At 43.6% G+C, this 24,800-nt stretch overlaps 1 protein-coding gene across 1 annotated transcript in view; it reads left to right on the top strand.

The window, feature by feature from the left end:
• LRP1B (LDL receptor related protein 1B) overlaps positions 1-24,800 on the top strand; it is a 1,871,059-nt gene that overhangs the window by 1,248,803 nt on the left and 597,456 nt on the right. The window contains exons 24-26 of the mRNA XM_073545568.1: positions 3,116-3,313; positions 15,928-16,132; positions 23,085-23,249. Of these exons, the coding sequence (XP_073401669.1) occupies positions 3,116-3,313; positions 15,928-16,132; positions 23,085-23,249 (568 nt within the window). The remainder of the gene's footprint in view (positions 1-3,115; positions 3,314-15,927; positions 16,133-23,084; positions 23,250-24,800) is intronic.

Below are 24,800 nucleotides of genomic sequence, written 5' to 3'. Positions count from 1 at the left end.
AATTGTTTATGAGCACATCTCTTGCTATCCATTTTTGTAAACTATTTAATAATACAAATTTACACTTTTCTATATGGAATTTATTGCGTGCTCTTGTGTTTCTTCTCCTAAGCATTATATGTTATTGAGCTTGCGCTAGGGTGTTGGAGCTGGGTTGTCCCTTGTCTCCCTCATACCCTCTACCTATGGGACTATTGTTGCCTATAGACCATACTTGCTGCTGTGTGAATGACGATGAATGCATGATTCTGGTGAATGACTCATTTGAAACCCCTACCCTTTGATATTAAGCTTGTGTGAGGGATTGAGTTCAGTACCAGCGCCAGCGCCACCGCGCCTCTGCTTCATTGTCCACAGCTGCTAGCGTCCGACATTGCGCTTGGGTCTAGCATTGTCATTTAGCAGCAGTGTCCTACGTCGCGCTGCAGTAGCAGCCCACTTAAGCGTTCGCGGCTGCCACGCTACACACACGGTAGGTCTAGAAGGACTTAGTACCACCATCTTTGGCTATTCCTGTGACCTTATACGATGTGTGTAACTACTCTGAGTACTTGTGACCTTAACAGGCTCAGCACTTTTGTTTATGTTCATAGGCATCTCTGTGAGTTAACAGAGATTGCTCTGTGCACTTGGGTGACGGTTAACCCTGTGCACAATACCGTCATATTGCTTCTGCCACCACTTAGCAGCGGTTATATCACCTACTGCACGGTGGACCCCGAGCGGCGAACGCACTTTATTAGTTTTTTATTTTAGTGCGTTCCGCCGTTCCTAACATTATACTAGTGCCAGGATCTGGCTAGTGATGGCAGAACAGCAGCAACTCTTGCAGTGCATTCGGCAGCTTGAGGGCCGGTTGGCCACTCTTGAGAGGGCTCTCTCAGCTGCGCAATCCACTGAAGCTGCTGTGCAAGCAATCACTGACGCGGTTATGCGTATGTCCATGTCCTCCCACGCGCCGACAGTTACCCGCCTCCCATTGCCCGATAAATTTTCTGGCGATGGCGCCTCCTATAGGGGTTTCATCAGCCAGTGCTCTGTCCAGCTGGAGCTACTGGCTGCGCAATTCTCTACGGAGCAGGCCAAGGTGGGGTTTATTGTCTCCATTCTGTCAGGCAAGGCGTTGGATTGGGCTACGCCACTATGGGAGCGTGGTGACCCAGAGGTTCGGACTGCTGCTCAGTTTTTAACAGCTATTAAGCAGGTCTTCCTCGGTCCACGGGTCATGCACGACACCTCTCTTCAGCTTCTGGCTTTGATCCAGGGATTCCTCTCGGTTAGTGAGTATGCCGTTCGTTTCGGACACTGGCTTCCGAGCTGGAGTGGTCTGACAAAGCCCTTATCCCTGTGTTTTGGAGAGGTTTGGCGGAGCACGTCAAAAATGCTCTCTCTACCAGAGAGGCACCCGCAACTTTGGAGGAGCTGATTGCCATTTCCACCCGCATTGACATCCATTTTTCGTAGCGCGGTATGGAGCGTGCTTAGTCCAAGCGGAAGGTTACCTCAGCTCCCAACGTTTTTGAGCCTCTGGAACCACCCGAGCCAGAGTTTCCACCCCTTGAGCCCATGGAGGTGTCTCGTGCCGTTCTCGAGGCGTGTCCGGCACAAGACTCCATTTGCGGTTACTGTTGTCAACATGCTGTTGCTCCAGACAACAGTGCCCCGCAATGGCCTAACTCTGTGCCACCGGGTAAGACCTTTGTCCCTCATCACCTTCGGCCGAGGGTTCTCGCATGGGTACACGCTTCCAGGAGGGGTGGTCACTGCGGCTATATGCAGACCGCAAAACTCCTGGCTGGGTCTTATTGGTGGCCGCACAGTGCTCGGGATGTAAAAAAATATGTTCGGGCCTGTGCCTTTTGTTCACGGGATAGCCTCTCCAAACGGAGAGTGGCGATGCCTGCTGACACACAGCGGCGTCCCACTTTAACTTCTGCTCCCGTTGTCTCCCATGTGTCCCTTCTCAAACCTGGCGATCTTGCCATCCCTGATGCCTTCCGCGTTTCCCGGGTTTCCTTGTCACCTACCCGGACATCAGACTTGCCTTCGGATGAGTGTGAGGCCTATGCCACTAAAAATCACAAGTTGGCGGGTCGGAAGTTTCAGGGGGTGGGCCCTAGGAGGGGGGTAATGTTAGGAGTCAGGTTTCTGCGGTCGCTATGCAGGAATCCAGACCCTCACATTCTGCAGTCTCATGCTCTGTATCCACTGCAGAAGAGATTGCAGAGGAGATTGCCTTGCAGCAAATCTCTCCTGAGGCTAAGTCCTTCTCTCCTCTTACTAAGCATGCTCATGGTACGATCTCCCAGTCATGTGCTCAGGTCCTGCTCCAAATCTCATTTGTCCATCTCAGAGATCTGGAGGCGTGCGGAAGGTCCTGGCTGCTATAAAAGGCGCGCATGGCTATTCCGCCATGCGCTAGTATAGACCATACTTGCTGCTGTGTGAATGACGATGAATGCATGATTCTGGTGAATGACTCATTTGAAACCCCTACCCTTTGATATTACGCTTATGTGAGGGATTGAGTTTAGTACCAGCGCCACCGCGCCTCTGCTTCATTGTCCACAGCTGCTAGCGTCCGACATTGCGCTTGCGTCTAGCATTGTCGTTTAGCGGCAGTGTCCTGCGCCGCGCTGCAGTAGCAGCCCACTTAAGCGTTTGCGGCTGCCACGCTACACACACCGTAGGTCTAGAAGGACTTAGTACCGCCATCTTTGGCTATTCCTGTGACCTTATACCGTGTGTGTAACTACTCTGAGTACTTGTGACCTTAACAGGCTCTGCTCTTTTGTTTATGTTCATAGGCATCTCTGTGATTTAACAGAGATTGCTCTGTGCACTTGGGTGACGGTTAACCCTGTGCACAATACTGCCATATTGCTCCTGCCACCACTTAGCAGCAGTTGTATCATCTACTGCATGGTAGACCCCGAACAGCGAATGCACTTTATTAGTTTTTTATTTTAGTGCGTTCCACCGTTCCTAACAGTTTGCTAGGACCCAATCTGTACATGTTCTATGCAAAGTCTTCAAATTACCGTTTCCATCTTCATAGTCATTATCTCGAGTCTTAATGAACTTATTACTAATAATATGCTTAATTTCATTTCAGAAACATTCGAAGCTTTCATCATTTTTTCCATCCGTCACGAGATTAGACGGATCGACCTTCATAAAAGGGATTACAGCCTATTAGTGCCTGGTTTAAGAAACACGATTGCGTTGGATTTTCATTTTAATCAGAGCTTGCTTTACTGGACTGATGTTGTGGAGGATAAAATATATAGAGGTCGATTATCAGAGACGTCAGGTAAGTACACATTGGGAAATCAATATTCCTGGAAATCAGAACACTTGTAAAGTCACTAATATACATTCATGTCAGTAATGAGCTTTATGTGTGAGCAAAGGATTGAGCAGTTTGTATTTGAGGGTTTATATTTGTGTGTTTGTAGGGTTATAAAGATGAAAGAAGGTAATAGAAAGCATAAGGTAAAGGAAAGCAGGTTTTTCCTTCAGCCCCATTCCCCCAGTGTATAACACCCAGTCCCATTGACTCCAGTGTTTAATATACAGTCCCATTGCCCCCAGTGTATAACATCCAGCCCCATTGCCCCCAGTGTATGACATCCAGCCCCATTGCCTCAGTGTATAACATCCAGCCCCATTGCCCTCAGTGTATAACATCCAGCCCCATTGCCCTCAGTGTTTAACATCCAGTCCCATTGCTCCCAGTGTATAACACCCAGTCCCATTGACCCCAGTGTATAACATCCAGCCCCATTGCCCTCAGTGTATAACATCCAGCCCCATTGCCCTCAGTGTTTAACATCCAGTCCCATTGATCCTAGTGTATAACACCCAGTCACATTGACCCCAGTGTTTAACATCCATCCCCATTGCCCCCAGTGTATAACATCCAGTCCCATTGCCCCCAGTGTATAACATCCAGCCTCATTGCCCCAGTGTATAACATCCAGCCCCATTGCCCCCAGTGTATGACATCCAGCCCCATTGCCCCCAGTGTATAACATCCAGCCCCATTGACCCCAGTGTTTAATATCCAGTCCCATTACCCTCAGTGTCTAACATCCAGTCCCATTGCCCTCAGTGTATAACATCCAGCCCCATTGCCCCCAGGGTATAACATCCAGTCCCATTGCCCCAGTGTATAACATCCAGCCCTATTGCCCTCAGTGTCTAGCATCCAGCCCCATTGACCCCAGTGTATAACATCCAGTCCCAGTGCCCCCATTGTTTAACATCCAGTCCCATTGCCCCCAGGGTATAACATCCAGCCCTATTGCCCGCAGTGTCTAACATCCAGTCCCATTGACCCCAGTGTTTAATATACAGTCCCATTACCCTCAGTGTATAACATCCAGCCCCATTGCCCCCAGTGTATAACATCCATCCCCATTGCCCCCAGGGTATAACATCCAGTCCCATTGCCCTCAGTGTATAACATCCAGCCCCATTGCCCCCAGTGTATAACATCCATCCCCATTGCCCCCAGGGTATGACATCCAGTCCCATTGCCCCAGTGTATAACATCCAACCCTATTGCCCTCAGTGTCTAGCATCCAGCCCCATTGACCCCAGTGTTTAATATCCAGTCCCATTACCCTCAGTGTATAACATCCAGCCCCATTGCCCCCAGTGTATAACATCCAGCCCCACTGCCCCCAGGTTATAGCATCCAGTCCCATTGCCCCAGTGTATAACATCCAGTCCCGTTGCCCCAGTGTATAACATCCAGTCCCATTGACCCTAGTGTATAACATCCAGCCCCATTGCCCCAGTGTATAACATCCAGTCCCATTGCCCCCAGTTTATAATATCCAGTCCCATTGCCCCCAGTGTATAACATACAGCCCCATTGCCCCCAGTGTATAACATACAGCCCCATTGCCCCCAGTGTATAACATCCAGCCCCATTGCCCCCAGTGTATAACATACAGCCCCATTGCCCCCAGTGTATAACATCCAGCCCTGTTGTGAGTTCATTTTCCCCTTCACTACTGAGGCCCGATGAACTCCCTCTTCTGGTAAAGAAAGGTAGTGAGCCTGATTATCAAACACCTGAGCCTAATGATGATGACTGGCTGAGTGGAGTTACTGACTGGATATAAGGCCGCCGACGCCCTTCTGCCCTGTGGGTGATTTCTCTGTGGGATCCTTGGAGACCAGTCTGAATTCCTGCTCTTCTAAAGCTAAGTTTTCTGCTCGGCTTTTTGCATTTGTGCTTTGACTTTGTTTTGCTTTGTTTTTCTGGATTTCTGCCATTCCCTGCTGGGGTGAGCTGAATTCCTTTAGCTCTGTCTTCTGAAAATACCTGAGTGCTGATTTAGTTTTTGAAGCCTAGCTGCTTCAGGGTCTTTTTCCATATCAGCTTGTTGGCTTATGTTTTTGATAGGGTTTTGGCAGATTGCAGACAGCAACCTTCCTTTCCTGTTCTGTTTAGTTAGCTTGGGCCCCATCGTTTGCTCAGCCTATCTTTCTATCTGTGTGAGTGTTTTTTCATCTTGCTTCACTGTCATTATATGTTGGGGGCTGTCTTTTACTTTGGGGTCTGCTCTGGGGCAGTTTAGATTTCCTTTTCTGTCTTTAGGCTATTTAGCTCTCCGGCTGTGATCGAGGGGTCTAGGGCACCATAGGAACCCCCCACGGCTACTGCTAGTTGTGTTGATAGGTTCAGGGGTCTGCAATCTGATAGTTGCCAACTTCTCTGGTTTTCTGGACGTAGCTTCTATTTTTGTGTCTGCCTCCTACGGTGACTCAATCATAACAGAATCACCCGCCATACCGCAGATCCTAGGGTACTCAATAGCAGGAAAGAATTTAAAAAAAAAAAAAGGTGTGTATATTTTTTCCTCTATATCTCTGAGGCCGTAGGGGGAATTTTTTTTTCTCTCAATGGAGATAAAGCAATTGTCTGATCGTGTGGAGCAGCTCGCTGCGAAGAGCAGGGAATTTCCGCCTACCTTGCTCATTCACATGCTGCTGAACCAAACATTACTACACCTGATGCATTTTTTGGGGATCGGTCTAAATTTTTGAATTTCAAAAATAATTGTAAATTATTTTTTGCCTTGAAGCCTAACTCGTCAGGGAGCTCCGCGCAGCAGGTTAAAATTGTCATCTCTTTGGTGCGTGGCGATCCCCAGGATTGGGCGTTTTCTTTGAAACCAGATGATCCTATTCTGACTAATGTGAACGCATTTTTTCAAGCCTTGGGGTTGTTGTATGACGAACTTAATGCCATTGATCAGGCTGAAAAGACCCTGCTGGCATTGAACCAGGGTCGAGATTCTGCAGAATTGTACTGTCAAAAATTCCGAAAATGGGCAGTACTTACTACCTGGAATGATAATGCCTTGGCTGCTCTCTTTCGGAAGGGGTTGTCAGAAACCGTAAAAGATACTATGGTGGGATTTCCTGTTCCCTCTGGTCTTGACGATTCTATGTCATTAGGTATTCAGGTTGATCGGCGTTTGCGCGAACGCAAAACTGCACGAGAGGTGTTGCCACCTGTTGAACAAATGTCTGAACCTATGCAATGTGATAGAGTTTTGTCCAGAGAGCAGCGTCAGGAGTTCAGAAGGCATAATAAGTTGTGTTTTTTCTGTGGAGATGCCTCGTATATTATTTCTGTCTGTCCTAAACGAGAGAAACGCTTTGCGCACACGTTTTCTGTTGGTGGTGTTCAACCTAAGTTTCTTCTGGCTATTACTCTGATCTGCTCCCTGTCCACATTTTCCGCCAAGGCTTTTGTGGATTCGGGAGCAGCCCTAAACCTAATGGACTTGGATTTTGCTAAACGTTGTGGATTTCCGATGACACCTCTGCAGACGCCTATCCCTTTGAGAGGGATTGATGCTACTCCTTTGGCTAAAAATAAACCTCAGTTTTGGACCCAGGTGGTAATGCGGGTCGCCCCAGACCATCAAGAAAATTGCAGATTTTTGGTGTTGCATAATCTGCATGATACTATTGTTCTGGGGTTTCCCTGGTTACAAATTCATAATCCAGTTTTGGATTGGAAATCTGTGTCTGTGGTGAGTTGGGGTTGTCGGTGTGCCTTTAGTGAGGCTCCGGTGTTTTCCACCTCTCCTCAGTCGCATGATGTTCCTGATTATTTGGCGGACTTTTATGATGTATTTAGTGAGAATGAGTCTGCGTCTCTTCCTCCTCATAGGAGTTATGACTGTGCAATTGAACTGAGCCCGGGGTGTAAATTTCCCAAGGGTCGGCTCTTCAATTTATCTGTACCCGAGCACGAGGCTATGCGATCCTATATTAAGGAGGCGTTGGAGAAGGGTCATATTAGACCATCCTCGTCACCCTTAGGTGCCGGGGGTTTTTTTGTAGCCAAAAAGGATGGATCATTAAGACCTTGTATTGATTATCGTGCCCTCAACAAAATTACTGTTAAATATCAGTATCCGTTACCCCTGATTTCTGATCTATTCTCCAGAGTTAAAGGTGCTTGCTGGTTTACCAAGCTTGACCTCAGGGGGCGTATAATCTGATTCGCATTAAGCATGGGGATGAATGGAAGACGGCGTTTAATACTCCTGAGGGACATTTTGAGTACCTGGTGATGCCTTTTGGGCTCACTAATGCCGCTTCTGTCTTCCAGTGCTTCATGAATGATATTTTCCGAGATTTTGTCCATAAATTTTTGATTATCTATCTGGATGATATTTTGATCTTCTCCAAGGATTGGGATTCTCATGTGGAACATATTCGGACTGTGTTCCGGATCTTGAGGGAGAATTCCCTGTATGTCAAAGGATCTAAATGCCTTTTTGGAGTACAGAGGATTTATTTTTTGGGATTTATTTTGTCCCCGTCAACTATTGAAATGGACTCGGCCAAGGTACAGGCCATTTACGATTGGGTTCAGCCCACTTCTTTGAAGGCCCTCCTGAAGTTTTTGGGTTTTGCTAATTTTTATCGGAAATTTATAGCAAGATTTTCTAGTATTGCCAAGCCATTGACTGATTTGACTAAGAAGGGTGCTGATGTGTTAAATTGGTCTCCGGAGGCTGTTTCTTCCTTTCAGGAGCTGACGCTAAGATTCACATCCGCCCCGGTTTTGCGGCAACCTGATGTCTCACTTCCGTTCCAGGTAGAGGTGGATGCTTCTGAGATTGGTGCAGGAGCTGTTTTGTCCCAAAAAGATCCTGTAACATCTAAAATGAATCCCTGTGCTTTCTTTTCCAGAAAGTTCTCTCCATCTGAACGTAACTATGATGTGGGGAATCGGGAACTGTTGGCCATGAAATGGGCATTTGAGGAGTGGAGACATTGGTTGGAGGGAGCTAAGCATCAAGTCGTGGTCCTCACTGACCACAAGAATTTGATTTACCTAGAGTCGGATAAGCGTTTGAACCCTAGACAGGCTAGGTGGGCCTTGTTTTTTACACGTTTTGATTTTGTGGTTTCTTTTCTTCCTGGAACTTAGAATGTCAAGGCAGACGCCCTCTCTAGGAGCTTCTTTGCTGATTCTCCTGTGGTGACGAAGCCTGCTACCATCTTAGGCGAAGGGGTAGTTCTTTCTGCCATCCCGCCCGATTTGAGACGTGCTCTGGAAGAGTTCCAGGAGGACAAACCTGAGCGTTGTCCCAGTGGAAAGTTGTATGTTCCTGACCAGTGGAAGAAGAGAGTGATGTCTGAAGTTCATTGCTCTGCTTTGGCTGGTCATCCAGGTATTTTTGGTACTAGAGATCTGGTGAGTCGGTCTTTTTGGTGGCCCTCCTTGTCTCGTGATGTCAGGAATTTTGTTCAGTCCTGTGGGACGTGCTCCCGGTCTAAATTGTGTTCTCGCTCTAGTGGGTTGTTGATGCCTTTGCCTGTCCCCAAGAGGCCATGGACCCATATTTTAATGGATTTCATCTCTGATATGCCTGTCTCTCAAAGGATGACTGTTATTTGGGTGATTTGTGATAGGTTCTCTAAGATGGTTCATCTTGTACCACTCTCTAAGTTGCCGTCTTCCTCTGAGTTGGTGCCCCTGTTTTTGCAACAGGTGGTTCGCTTGCACGGGATTCCTGAGAACATTGTATCTGACAGAGGAGTTCAGTTTGTGTCTAGATTTTGGAGAACTTTCTTTTCCAAGCTGGGAATTCAGTTGTCCTTCTCCTCTGCTTTTCACCCTCAGACCAATGGGCAGACAGAGAGAACAAACCAGACCTTGGAGTCATATTTGAGATGTTTTATTTCTGCTGATCAGGATGATAGGGTTTCATTTTTGCCCTTGGCCGAATTTGCTTTAAATAATAGAGCTAGTTCTGCCACTTTGATGTCACCTTTTTTTTGTAACTTTGGGTTTCATCCTCGATTTTCTTCAGGGCAGGTGGAGCCCTCTGCCTGCCCAGGTGTTGACACTGTGGTGGAGAGAATGCACCAGATCTGGGACCAAGTGGTGGATAAGTTATCTCTCTCCCAGGAAAAGGCCCAGCGGTTTTCCAACCGTCATAGGACCATTGGTCCCCAGTTTAAGGTTGGTGATATGGTGTGGTTATCATCAAAAAATATTGCTATGAAGGTGGCTTCTCCTAAGTTTAAGCCTAGATTTATTGGACCTTACAAGATTTTGGAGATTATTAATCCGGTCTCTTTTCGTTTGGCTCTTCCTGTCACATTTAAAATCCATAATGTGTTCCATAAATCTTTGTTGAAGAGGTTTGTTGAACCTGTTGTTCCGGTTGTGGCACTTCCAGACCCTGTATTGGTTGAAGGTAACATGGAATATGAGGTAGAGAAAGTACTGGATTCCCGTCTGGCTAGACGGAGACTCCAGTATTTGGTTAAGTGGAAGGGTTATGGTCAGGAGGATAATTCCTGGGTCTCTGCCTCTGATATTCATGCCAAAAGATTGGTGCGTGCCTTTCATCGGGCTCACCCGGATCGCCCTGGTGGCATGGATGAGGGTTCGGTGACCCCTCCTCAAGGGGGGGTACTGTTGTGAGTTCATTTTCCCCTTCAGTACTGAGGCCCGATGAACTCCCTCTTCTGGTAAAGAAAGGTAGTGAGCCTGATTATCAAACACCTGAGCCTAATGATGATGACTGGCTGAGTGGAGTTACTGACTGGATATAAGGCCGCCGACGCCCTTCTGCCCTGCGGGTGATTTCTCTGTGGGATCCTTGGAGACCAGTCTGAATTCCTGCTCTTCTAAAGCTAAGTTTTCTACTCGGCTTTTTGCATTTGTGCTTTGACTTTGTTTTGCTTTGTTTTTCTGGATTTCTGCCATTCCCTGCTGGGGTGAGCTGAATTCCTTTAGCTCTGTCTTCTGAAAATACCTGAGTGCTGATTTAGTTTTTGAAGCCTAGCTGCTTCAGGGTCTTTTTCCATATCAGCTTGTTGGCTTATGTTTTTGATAGGGTTTTGGCAGATTGCAGACAGCAACCTTCCTTTCCTGTTCTGTTTAGTTAGCTTGGGCCCCATCGTTTGCTCAGCCTATCTTTCTATCTGTGTGAGTGTTTTTTCATCTTGCTTCACCGTCATTATATGTTGGGGGCTGCCTTTTACTTTGGGGTCTGCTCTGGGGCAGTTTAGATTTCCTTTTCTGTCTTTAGGCTATTTAGCTCTCCGGCTGTGATCGAGGGGTCTAGGGCACCATAGGAACCCCCCACGGCTACTGCTAGTTGTGTTGATAGGTTCAGGGGTCTGCAATCTGATAGTTGCCAACTTCTCTGGTTTTCTGGACGTAGCTTCTATTTTTGTGTCTGCCTCCTACGGTGACTCAATCATAACACAGCCCCATTGCCCTCAGTGTATATCCAGCCCCATTGTCCCCAGTATATAACATCCAGTCCCATTGCCCCCATTGTTTAACATCCAGTCCCATTGCCCCAGTGTATAACATCCAGCTCCATTGCCCCCAGGGTATAACATCCAGTCCCATGCCCCCAGTGTATAACATCCATTCCCATTGCCCCCAGTGTATAACTTCCAGCCCCATTGCCCCCAGGGTATAACATCCAGTCCCATGCCCCCAGTGTATAACATCCAGCCCCATTGACCCCAGTGTTTAATATCCAGTGCCATTACCCTCAGTGTCTAACATCCAGTCCCATTGACCCCAGTGTATAACGTCCATCCCCACTGCCCCCAGGTTATAACATCCAGTCCCATTGCCCCAGTGTATAACATCCAGTCCCGTTGCCCCAGTGTATAACATCCAGTCCCGTTGCCCCAGTGTATAACATCCAGTCCCATTGACCCCAGTGTATAACATCCAGCCCCATTGCCCCAGTGTATAACATCCAGTCCCATTGACCCCAGTGTATAACATCCAGTCCCATTGCCCCCAGTGTTTAACATCCAGTCCCATTGCCCTCAGTGTATAACATCCAGCCCCATTGTCCCCAGTGTATAACTTCCAGTCCCATTGCCCCCAGTGTATAACATCCAGTCCCATTGCCCCCAGTGTTTAACATCCAGCCCCATTGCCCCAGTGTATAACATCCAGTCCCATTGCCCCAATTATTTAACATCCAGTCCCATTGCCCCAGTGTATAACATCCAGCTCCATTACCCCTAGTGTATAACATCCAGCCCCATTGCCACCAGTGTCTAACATCCAGCCCCATTGACCACCGTGTTTAATATCCAGTCCCATTACCCTCATTGTATAACATCCAGCCCCATTGCTCCCAGTGTATAGCATCCATCCCCATTGCCCCCAGGGTATAACAGCCAGCCCCATTGCCCCCAATGTATAACATCCATTCCCATTGTCCCAGTGTATAACATCCAGTCCCGTTGCCCCCAGTGTATAACATCCAGTCCCAGTGCCTCAGGGTATAGCATCCAGTCCCATTGCCCCAGTGTATAACATCCAGCCCCATTGCTCCCAGTGTATATCATCCAGTCCCATTGCCCCCAGTGTATAGCATCCAGTTCTATTGCCCCCAGTGTATAACATCCAACCCCATTGCCTCCAGTGTATAGCTTCTTCCCTCCCCCCGCCATGCCATCAGCCTATACTACCATGTGACAGTGCTGTCAGTGGTACAGATCTCCCTGATGCCAGCACAGTCCTATATTAAGAACTGTCAGTGTAACAAGTCCATAAATGACATTTCTTTCTGCTAAATTTCCCCCGGCATCTGTGAGAGATATTATTGAAAAGTGGAAAGAACCGCTGCAACTCAGCCACAAAATGGAGACTCCATAACATTACAGAATGGGGGGCTGAGTGCTGGGGAAAAGAGGGCAGAAAAGTCACCACCACTCTGCTGACTTCATAACTGCAGAGTCCAGATCTTCTGGTATAACATCAGCCCAAACACCGCTCCCCCACCAGGACTTTCATGGCTGAGCAGCTACATGCAGCCTTACATCATCAAGCACAATGCCAGGCATTGAATCGAGTGGTGTAAAGCTGCCACTACTGGACTATGGAAAAAGTGGAAACAGGTTTTGTGCAGTGATGGATCGCACTTCTCTATTTGGCATCTGATGGAGGAGTCTGGGTTTGGTGAATTCCAGGGGAACGTTACCCACCTGACTACATTGTGCCCGCTGTTAAAGTCCCTGAGAGACACTCATCCAACCATGATTCCAGATTAAAAGAAAAAAAAATTCAAAAAGATTAAAAAGGTGACAGTTTCTAGCATAATTAGTGAATTTCCTACACTTTTAAGACAGTAACCCAGCCCTTAGTTATTTGAAATGTAAATTTCATGGACCACTGGTGGGAGATTCGAGAGATGAGTTATGGTTATTGTGGTCACTGCCTGCTACATAATCACAATCAGGTATATTATTTTTGCATTATCATTTCAAATATTGTATAATTTAATAATATATTTTGAAGATCTAGTCTGATTGCCGGCTAAGGTGCCAGGTCGGCTCTTCACAGCACTGTTACAGATGATTGACAGCTTTCTCCTTCATGTGTCATAGGGAGATACCTGACAATCATCTACAGCAGCGCTGGGAAGAGCTGGCTGGGGTGGAGATGGACTACACTGGTCTCCGATTATGGTCCCCTGACGGATCCTCAACGTATATGATCTCTGAAACACCAGAATGTTTCAGAGAATTATATGCCAGGCTGCAATAGTGGCTGATAAGTTCCCTTTAAGAAAGGGCAAGATAGGAGAAAAGAAATGGATTAGGCTTGGTTCACATTTGCGGTTGAGTCGGCAGCGTATCGTCCGCAACCGCAAATGCAGGCAGAAACACATGCAAACGCATGCATGCGTTTGCGGTTGCGGAAGATAGGCAAGTGCTATTTTTCCGGTGAATTTTTGAATTTACAGAAGCCACACCCAATGGGCGTGTCTTTTGTAAATTCTTGCGTATGCAAACGCAAAGAGCACGCATGTCGTTGCGTACGCTTGCATTTCCATAGCCAGTAATGCGTTTTTTTTACACACGTCATCCGCAGTCATCCGCATGCGGATTACAGTGGAAATTTGACGCCACAAAAAATGCAACAAGTTGCGTTCGGCGCGCCCCACCGCATACCGCAAAAAGACGCAAACGCATCCGAACGCATACAAACGCATGTCCCTGTGTACCCCATGTTAAAGATAGGTACTGTACACAGGACGTATGGGGATGTATGCGCATCAACCGCAACGGACTAAACCGCAAATGTGAATCTAGTCTTAATGCATGTCTTTAAGATCAGATTTTGCAGGTTACATATGGTACCATGGAAGCACATAGGTCTGCATAGATGCCATTCATGGTGGAAAATTGGAGCAATAACAATTTTGGTTACATTCCAATTTATTTTAGGTCTTTACATTATGACAGGGTGCCTTGATTTTTTACTTCTGAGGGTCCTTCATAGCTCCAATTACAATTTGCAGACACAATTGCTAAATAAAAAAAACTCAACCAAAACCTTTGCAAACTTACTCAACATGTTTTACAGATTCATACAGTAAAATCTTGTTAAAACTAGAAATTAAGCCTCAAACATGAATTAAGCACTTCAAAACACGTCAATTTTATTATTTTCCTTTTTAAGTGCAAATTATCTTTCATGCTCATAATATTTTTTCTAATTTTGATTGGAATAAAAAAACACATATACAGTATTTCCCTCTAATTTCATTTCTTCAAAGATACACATCTGAGTATAGCGAATTATAATACACGTTTCCTTATTTCATATTCTCCACAAAGCGGAGATTAAAAGCCTGTGAAGTCTACAGATTAAAAGAAACCCCCCACTTATAATTCTATAAAGTAGTTACATTCATGCCCAATCCTTGTTTTCTTCTTATTTATGTCACATATTCTGCATCCACTGATATAAAGATGTTTAACAATAAGAAATCAATCAAAAGCCTAAATCTATTTATGAAAAAAAGAAAAAGAAATGGTATTCAAGGTTTGACCTTCTATGATCAGCCGTAGGGAAAATTATAGTCATTTTCCTGAGAGCAATGAAATAGATGATAGCACCATAAAAATATTCTTGTAATCAGTATAACATTTTTCTTTTAGTTTACATTGTTCATCATTAGTTTTCCAAAACATTCCATCATCGGGGATTACTTAAATTATAGTGTCTGCCATCTTTGTACTCCTAGTAATCACCGAGAATACTAAAATAATAATAGACTGCAAAACAGAGGTAGCTACTTTACAGTAAAAAAGACCACAGATTTTAGTTGGAGTAAAAAAGAATGCGTGAAAAAAAGTTTAAGAATATTTATAAGTATAAAAAAAAACAAATAAAAGACAAATCAAGACTTTTCTGCAAATTAAAAACATCTAATAAGTTAACATAGTTGCCATTTCTACATTTGTAAAAGTCAAAACTTAAAATTTCACACATAATAAATGGCTTATAAAAAGTAAAACAAAACAAAAAAAGTCACCTCGCTTCCTCATAAAAATGGAATAAAAAGCAATCAAAATGCACATATATCTTGAAGAAAACCTACTGCTTGCCTCTAAAAATACTCTTTCCAGGTAGTAAAACGTAAAAAAGAAAAATAATTTGTTTCTCCACATAGTGAACACTATAAAAACAAACCTGAATTGGCGGAATATTTTTTTATTCTCTTTACCCATTTTCAGGCTCATTATGGACAGTTAATTAATGCCATGGAAAACTTTCAAAACTACAGTTCGTTCCTCCAAATCACAAGATTTATGTGTCCTCCATACGGCTTTGTCGAGGGAACAATAAAAAACTTACGACACTCAGAAATCTATAGCTGAAAAATAGAAAAATTGCTCGAAAGTTAACATATGAATTGATGATTGATTGGATGAATGAATGATTGGTAATGTACATTGAAGGATATGTTTTCTGCTCCAATTAATCAATGTCTCTTTCTAAAGGCGATTGTTAACGAGATCGCTGAAACGTCACAGGTTTTGTGAAGCAACAGCGACCTCGCCAGCGATCTCACTACGTGTGACACATAGGGGCGACCGGCTCCCCACTGAATATCGCTGATCATGCTCGAAAGTCCTCGGCCATTTTTTGATCATTGGTGTCCCGCTGGCCAGCATGCATCGCTGTGCTTGACGCCGACGAGCGACCTCGTTGGTGACGCAGAACTCAGGGACGCAGGCTGGAATCGTTCAGAATAGCTGCTGTGTGACAAGGTCCCAATGACCGCCGAGGTCGTTATACGGATCGCTGTATTGTTGAAGAGATCTACCTGTTTGACAGCTTACTAGCGACCATGTAGCGATGTACCAGCGATCCTTACTAGGTTGTATCGTTGTCGGGATCGCTGGAGCGTCGCTATGTGTAACTGGACCCTAAGCTTCACAAGCAAAGTGACTTCAGATCCTCTTTTCATCCTGACTGCTAATGATTTCCTCCACAGTTTAATGTATAAATGATGGGCGTGACTGAAGCCGCTAATAACTGCTCGCATATCTCTGTGCTAAATTAATGATGGTAAAATGTTTCTCCTCTTTTTCTAGGTGTAAGTGGAATTGAAGTTGTCATTCAGCACGGTCTGGCCACACCTGAGGGCTTAGCGATAGACTGGATAGCTGGGAACATGTATTGGATAGATAGCAATTTGGACCAAATCGAAGTTGCTAAATTAGATGGCAAAATGAGAGCGACGTTGATAGCCGGTGGAATGGAACACCCCAGAGCCATTGCTTTGGATCCAAGATATGGGTAAATCAATAACTTGATTTTTTTAATTGCATTTAGGGAACAAGATATTTAGCAATTTATTTGTTTGTATGTACTGAGATAACCCCCAGGCAGGAGCTTGTCTAGAGTTGTGGCTCCAACTCCACCCATGAAGTGTCACTTATCTGGTGCTCAGTCATTCAGAGATCTGCTCGGATCTTCATGCTGGTTTACTTTTGTAGCATGAAAGCCCAGATCTCATGCTGCAGTTATTATGACCTGTATGGATTTTTGTATGGGAAATCATTTTAAGTCTGAAGGACAGGAAGGTCATGATTGAGAACTTGTAGTCAGTGCACAGGTTTTAGGATAGGTCATGACAATGATTGCATAGGACCTGAGCCTGAAAACCTTAGAATAATGGATCAGCAGGCCCACCTTCTAGTAAGACTAATAACTCATATCATAGATTATTCTATATCAACCAATTCTTGTAATGTGCCATTTGGCAAATATACATTAGAAAGTGGGTTAGTTGAGCTCACCATTCCAGTGTTAGAGATAAATATCCCAGGAAACTTCGAAGGTAGACAGTCTGTGGTCTGAATGTTGTGGACGGGGTATGCACTGCTGGTCTGGTGTCCAGGTCAAATAGCTCTAAATGGTTCATAAAGGCATGTTCTCCAGCACCAATATAACAGAATGAGCACATGTTAAAAGAATCTATAGTGCTTACACATTTCGAGTATTAAAACCCTTAATAATAGCCATTTTAATCAGTCTTCGATAAAGGATAGGGATCTGGGTTTCCGCCTTCATCTTGTTTGTTTTAAGCCAACTTTTTGCTATTTTTTTCTAGGTTTTGACTCAATCCTCCTGATACTGTTACAACTCCCATAACATTAATATTCATGATTATGTTGGGATCTTGTCAGAGAGTTATGGGCATTATGCATTGCCTATGATATGTTATCAATCATGCAGAACCCACTAACCAAGATGGTGTTGGTCGATGAGGCTGATTCTGAGCTGTATTTATCCCCTGGCTGATGTTTCCTGATATACCCCAATGTTAAATGGAAAATAAGAGAGTAGTTGAAAGCCTTCTGGAGTTTACAGAGGCATAGGCTTAACCCCTTCATGACCGGAGGTATTTTCATTTTTGCGTTTTCATTTTTTGCTCCCCTTCTTCCCAGAGCCATAGCATTTTTGCTTTTTGGTCAATTTGGCCATTTGAGGGCTTGTTTTTTATTGGGAGGATGAGGGGTACTTTTGAGCAACATTATTGGTTTTAACATAACATGTACTGGAGAACAGGAAAAAAATTCCAAGTGCAATGAAATTGCAAAAAAGTGCAATTCCACAATTGTTGTTGTTTTGCTTTTTTTAGTATGTTTACTAAATTCTAAACCTGACCTGCCATTATAATTCTCCAGGTCATTACGAGTTCATAGACACCAGATATGTCTAGGGTTTATTTAAGTGGTGAAAAAAATTCCAAAGTTTGTTAAAAAAAATTTGCGCCAGTTTCCGAAACCCATAACTTCTCCATTTTTTGTGATCTTGGGTTGGGTGAGGGCTTATTGTTTGCGCGCTGATCTGATGTTTTTAATTATACCATTTTGGTGCAGATACAGTCTTTTGATCACCCATTATTGCATTTTAATTCAAAGTTGCAGCAACCAAAAAAACATAATTCTTGCATTTTGACTTTTTTCTTGTTGCGCCATTTAGCAATTGGGTTAATTCTTTTTTATTGATAGATTGGGCAATTCTGAACTCAGGGATAACAAATATGTGTATGTTTGATTTTTTTTTAACTGTTTTATATTGAATGAGGCAAAAGGGGGGGTGATTTGAACTTGTGTATATTTTTTTCATATTTTTAAAAACATTTTGTTAAAATGTTTGCATGCTTCAATAGTCTCCATGGGAGACTAGAAGCTGCCATAATCTTTTCTGCTGCATACAGTTGACGATCAGATCGCCTGTATGTAGCAGAATTTCTGACTTGCTATGAGCGCTGACCACTGGGCTGTATTCATAGCAATCTGGCAGTGACAACCATAGAGGTCGGCAGGAGATTTCTGGTTGTCATGTCAACCCATCAGTGAGCCGCAATCATGTGACGGGGGTCACCGATGGGTTGGACTTCTGGTGCGCTTGCCGGAAACCCGTGTTAAATGCCACTGTAAGAGTTTGACAGTGGCATTTAACGGGTTAGCAGTCATGGGTGGATCGTGATTCCACCCATGGCTTTTGTGGGCACATGTCAGCTGTTCAAAACAGCTGACATGTGCCAAGAAAGATGTGGGCTCACCGCTGGAGTCCACATCAAAGGGAAGGTGTTTGATATCGACAAACTATTATGCCTGATATTATAAAGGGGTTAAAACATATCCATCAGCATCAGAAGCATTTTATGGTGGTGTGGTATTTGTCCAAGGATAAAGCTTAGGCTTTCTTGCTAATTGTTGAAGTTTTAAGGCTACACACATTGCCGTTCTTCCACTCTAGAGGGCAATCAATCTCTTCATAGTTGACCTCAGAATTCAGCACTCTAGGAATGTCTTCAATCATGTATTGGCACCCCATGTCCAGCTTCATCACCTAAATAAAGGCCAGCTCCCTGTGGGTATTATAGCTGTACCCCACCTACTACCGAGCAGGCAATAGGTTATCTAACTTCTAATTTGCTGAACCTATAACTTCATCATGAGATGACTAATCTAAGCTGATGGCTCATCCTTGGGCTTTGACCCAATTATTAACTGAACCAGACCCAACTTTTAGCATTGGGAAATTTGTAACTCTGCATGAGCAAATTGATTTTAAACAAGTCAAATTTGTTTAGAAATTCCCCAAATTTGTGGGTTTAGTACAGCATTTCTCTGCTCTTGTCTTCAGTCATCTTCTCTGGTCACATCTGCCTCATCTCAACATCTTTGGCCCTTTCACAATTCTCCAGATCTCAAATAGTCAGGATGTTGCTTTGTGATGTGTCTTGCCATCAACATCGTTCATAAGGCTTGTTGCATCAAGAAAAAAAAATTATGTAATTTATATGACAGAGCCAGACGCCTGAACACTGGTTTAAGGTAGAGAGAGGCAGCACGGCTGACCGCATAAGGGGTAAATAATTACCGGCAATAGTTTATTATAGTTTTGGTCTGAGCATAATAAAATATATTTGATTTGCAGAAAATACATTCAATGCAATTCAAATTTCCTTGCAAAATTTGAGCGAATCTGTCTAATTGAATTTCAGAGGATTCGTTCTTCTATTTGCATCTGATAATTTGTTTTTTTCTGAACCCTCTATCCTGATTTATGACCACAGACAACATCAAAGTTTAGCTGTGCTTTTATGTAATCATAAATTTGCCGAGAGGTGCTCTGAGAAATAAAAGGTAATAGAATTACAAACTCCCATCCAGAACAAGTTCATTGAAGGATTCTCACTAAATGGTGAAAAATTCTTAATGAAACCCAATTGCAAAAATATTTTTTTAGCCCAAAATACTTGCATTTAGGAAAAAAAAGCCTGTCTCCAAAAAATGTGCACTTATCCTTTAATTACTACTTTCTTAATAAAATCATATTTAAATCAGAGTATTTAAGGTCAATACTACGTAGGCAAATCTCTAATATAATATTCAATAATATACTTTTGATTCTCCCGAGTAGGTCTTTATCTTGTCTCTTCTGTATTTAAACCCCTATCATATCTAACATTATGTAATTACACATTGCCTTTATTAATAAGAAATAAACCAACAACTCCATTCTGATCCCATAAATGGAACGAGGCTGAAATCCGCAGCAGATGCGGTGACAATAGAGTCCTCTCATTGCTTCATTTTCATACGTCTGCCCGGGTTTCTAATAAAGCCCCCGTTTTTCCAGCTGAGGTCATCATCATTCTAATGCTTCATAAGGAACAGGAGTTATTACATCTTCTCATTCTGTCTGACATTTACATTAAGTGGTACTTGACCTTTTCAGTCTAACATTTTAGATATTCCCTGTTTGAAGAAAATCATTTTGATAATGCTGCTCAATAGCTCAGCTGATCCTAATGGAACTTTAGTTTGCTTTACAGAAGTTGAATTTATCACTCTTGTGAGTTCAGCTCCGCTGAGACGGATTGTGATGTTCCATGTCTATTAATTACATCTGATATGTCAAATGTCAGATCAATGGCGATCTGTGGGAACTGGGAGATCCATAATGCAATACCATGGGACTTTTGTAAGAGACTAAAAAAAAAAATTATTTGCTTCTTTTCCCCCAGAAACAGCCCTAAAGCCTCCCCCAATATACAGTACATTAGAAATGACTGACAGTCTAGCATGTATGGGGGTCTCCCGATTCTCCCCAGAGAAATGTCTGGCGACCAATGGATCCGACACTTTGGATTTCCAAAGACTGATGCTTTTGTTCTTTGGGACTTTATTTAGATTGATAGCGGCCCTTTATTAAAGAACACAGGGGTGCTAGGCAAAGCCAAAAATGTAGAGGAATAGGAGAAATAGTTTTCGGCTAAATGATCTTTTAGCTGATACCTATTGAATGTGTATAGAGGGCTCAGCTCTTGTCCAAGATTGTGTCTGGTATTGTAGCTCAGTTCTAACCAAATGAATTTGGCTTACCCTAGAGACCATGGTGCCTCTCTTGTCTATAGTCTGAGTCCATAATGCACCTCAGCTCTATCCAAGTGAACTTGGTTTAGCCCATTGACCATGGTGCCTCTCCTGTCTATAGTCTGAGTCCGATAGTGCACCTTAGCTCCATCCAAGGGAATTTGGCTTAGCCCATAGACCATGGTGCCATTCCTTTTTATCCATGATCTATGTCTGGTACTACAACTCAACCCTATTCGAGTGAATTTGACTGTGCAGATCCAGGGTAAAAGGCTGCACACAAACTTTGATCCTACACTTACATTCTTCATGCGTCTCCTAGATATTGCTAATATACATGTAGTCATTTAATAGGTATGCCAGAAGTAGGGATCAAAAAGAAGACGACGTATCTGCAGGATCCAACTACACTGAGTTTGTTTGTAGTCTGTTACCATGAGATGAATATGTCTGGATATGAGCTGTGCGTATTGAAAGTATTTAATTGCAACCATTTATAGGTTGATTCTTTTATTTTTAATTTTAGTTGCACTAGAACAGTATTTGTGATGATGGACATAGACTTCAAATGGATGGATAGATAAAAAGTTAGATACAAATAATGGAAGCTGCACTCTAAAATAGTGCAAATTACTGAACTTTATTGTCCCATTGGGTTATTGCTTGGGAAGCTTTGCACCCCATTTGCTTTTCTGATATACGGCTAGTGATACTTTACTTTTTCCTTTTTAGATAGATAGATAGATAGATAGATATGGCAGATACAGAAGAAATAGATAATGTGAGACAGATAAATAATTAGATAGATACTAGAATGGATGCTAACTGATTCTCAGGACCCATCATTGCTAAAGAAGGACCATCACGTTAGAGGCGTTTCTTAGGTCCCCATCCAGCGGCTACAGATTACCGATGTCACCGATGGACAGGGTCCTGTGAATCGATTTGCACCAACTCTGATTGATACAGTGTATAGTGTTATGAATGAGTCATCGAAGGAGGAAAAAACAAAAATACAAGCTAAGTCCAGAAAACCGGAGAGCTTGGTAGCTATCGGATTGCAGACCCCTGATCCTATCCACAACAACTAACAGTAGCCGTGGGGGGTTCCTACGATGCCCTAGACCCCTCGAACACAGCTGGAGAACTAAATAGGCCTAAAGAAAGAAAGGGGAAATCTAAACTGCCCCAGAGCAGACCCCAAAGCAATAGGCTGCCCCCAACATATAATGACGGTGAAGCAAGATGAAAAACACTAAGACAGATAGAAAGATAGGTTGAGCAAACAATGGGGCCCAAGCTAACTAAAAAGGACAGGATAGAAAAGCTGCTGTCTGCAATCCGTAAAAAACCCTACCAAAAAATGTCCAAACCGTCTGATAGGAAAAACAGGCCCTGAAGTTGCTAGGACTTCAAAAAGACTATATCAGCACTCAGGTAAATTCTGAAGACAGAGCAAAGAGACAAACTGATCAGAGACAAAAATGGAACTCAGCACACCCCCGACCGGGGATGGCTGAACTCCAAAAAACAAGGTAAACAAAACAAAACTAATAAGTTCAATAGCAGAGCAAAAACTTATCTTAGGGAAGCAGGAATCAGACTGGTCTCCAAGAATCCAGCAGAGAAATCACCAGCGACTCAGAAGGGCGTCGGCTGCCTTATATCCAGTCAGAATTTCCTGTTACCCAGTCATCATCTACCAGATCAGGTGTTTGGTAATCAGCCTCACTACCTTCCTTCACAGAAGAGGGAGTTCATCAGACATTGACGGTGAAGGGGAAAATGAACTCACAACTGTATAGATATGAGATCAATATAATAGATGGATAGATACATACAAGCTTAAACTTCTTTTCCAATCTAGTTTTATTTAGTTACTTTATCTAAGTTTCTACCACTGAAACAGAAACGTATCTCCTCTTTTGCTATTTTCATCCTTACCGCTATTATTGGCTGCACACAACATTGCAAACCTAAAGCTAAAGTATATCATGCATAATAAGAAACCTAGTAGTACACATGATATATTGGATTTGGTATGGCAATACAAAGAGTCTGCTTCTGGGAATTACTTTATTTTTATTTATTGGGAATACCTACAATAGCTCAAAGTGTAAGATACGTGAAGAAATATGTTTTTGCCTCCGGAGCTTGAAATTATAACTCTGCTGTATAGGGAAGGATGCCGTGTGCCTCTAATAGATAAGTAAAATGATTTATCTCCAGGGTTCAAGAGTCACGGAGAGTCAATGGCCGTCTGTCATACATAGTTTATATATTACCAGAAGACAGGTTCTCAGATCTGGTTTGTCTCCATTACTATTCACACTTCTCTCTTTTTCATGCAGTATACTGTTTTGGACAGACTGGGATGCTACTTTTCCACGTATTGAGTCGGTGTCGATGAGCGGAGCTGGGAGAAAGATTATTTATAAAGAAATGGAAAGTGGAGCGTGGCCCAATGGTCTCACCGTAGATCACTTTGAAAGAAGGATCGTTTGGACAGATGCCAGGTAAAACTAACAATGGGCTTACAATGGTGGTAAAAATATAGGAAAACTAATAGACAAGCTAGAAGTCAGACTTTTAAAATTTTTAGTTGAAGTTAGGGTTGCACAAAACTAGAAAGGTTGTCCAAAATTGTAAAAATGTGGAACGTTGTTCAAAGAGCAGAGAAATCCCTATCTGTTGTATACCGTATATCTGGTATTGGGACTCCAAAACCACTGAATGTGACAGAACTGCAATATCATATTCAACCTGTCGCTAGCTGTGGTGCTATTTTTCATAAGATGGAGTATGCAGTAAACTGCTGCAAAAGCAGGTGCCAAAAACTGGTGCTCTTTCTTGAAAAATGTAGACCACTTGGGCATGACCAATGTGAATTCAAGCTGGTTTAATGCCCAGTTACAGGGATGACTGGCATTATAGAGACAACTATTCCTAGCATTGCACTATGTCATGTTCAATCCAGATGTCCAAACTCATTCACGGGCAGAGTATCTGTTGAAATTCACTGTGGAGTGCTGCAAAGGGAACTACCATTACAGACACTGCAAGGCATTTTTTGGGTAACTTACTGGCTGGATCAATTTCCTGCAATGTGTAAATTGGTGATTTGAAAATAGTTCAAATTCCTAAAAATTCTCTATGAATTTGATTTGCATAGAATTGACTCACACATTTGTAGAGCGAATCGATTCAATGCAATTTTTGGGGGCATTTGCTACTGAATTTTTAGAAGTTTGCTAATCTCGAACAAATCTGAAATATTTGCAATTTACTAATTTATGCATTGCAGAAGGTAGCATCAGCCAGAGATAGATAGCTATGCTTATTATATACTAAAGATGTAAGAATCAAGTGTAAATAGACAAAATAAGAAGCTCAGACAGGATCCCCAAGTATCCCGGATACTTAATATTATTAGTCTTCTGATAAGGCGTTAAATGACCTTGTGGGATCTTCTAGACTTTGGACCCAGGTGGGACTGAAATCATTGCACCCACTATTAGAGTTGAGCGATACCGTCCGATTCTTCAAAGTATCGGATCGGAATGGATCGGCCGATCTTAAAAAAATGTATCGGTATCGCCGATTCCGATACCGGAAGTCCCATTCAAGTCTATGGGACTTCCGGTATCGGAATAAGAAAAATCCTGTTTTTCCCTTGTACAGCCTCTCTGGGGTCTGTACGGGCCTTTCGGGGGGCTGTGCCGGCCTGCCAGGGGGTCTGTGCAGGCTCCGGTGGTCTGTGCCGGCCTGCTGGGGGGCTGTGCCGGCCTGCCAGGGGGGCTGTGCAGGCTCCGGTGGGCTGTGCCGGCCTGCCGGGGGGCTGTGCCGGCCTGCCGGGGGGCTGTGCAGGCTTCGGGGGTCTGTGCAGGCATCGCCCGATGGGACTACAAGTCCCATCGGGCGATGCCTGCTACCATGACAGTGATTGACACATTAGCCAATGATGGGACAGTAGTAGTCCCATCATCCGGCTAATGTGTTGAATGTAAAAAAAAAAAAAATTACATGCTACATACATACAACATGCATACTACATACATGCTATATTC

Source organism: Dendrobates tinctorius, unplaced genomic scaffold, assembly GCF_039654945.1.
Source record: "Dendrobates tinctorius isolate UK_male_01 unplaced genomic scaffold, ASM3965494v1 ptg000143l, whole genome shotgun sequence".
NCBI classification, from domain to species: Eukaryota; Metazoa; Chordata; class Amphibia; order Anura; family Dendrobatidae; genus Dendrobates; species Dendrobates tinctorius.
This window is presented reverse-complemented; position numbering and strand designations above follow the sequence as displayed.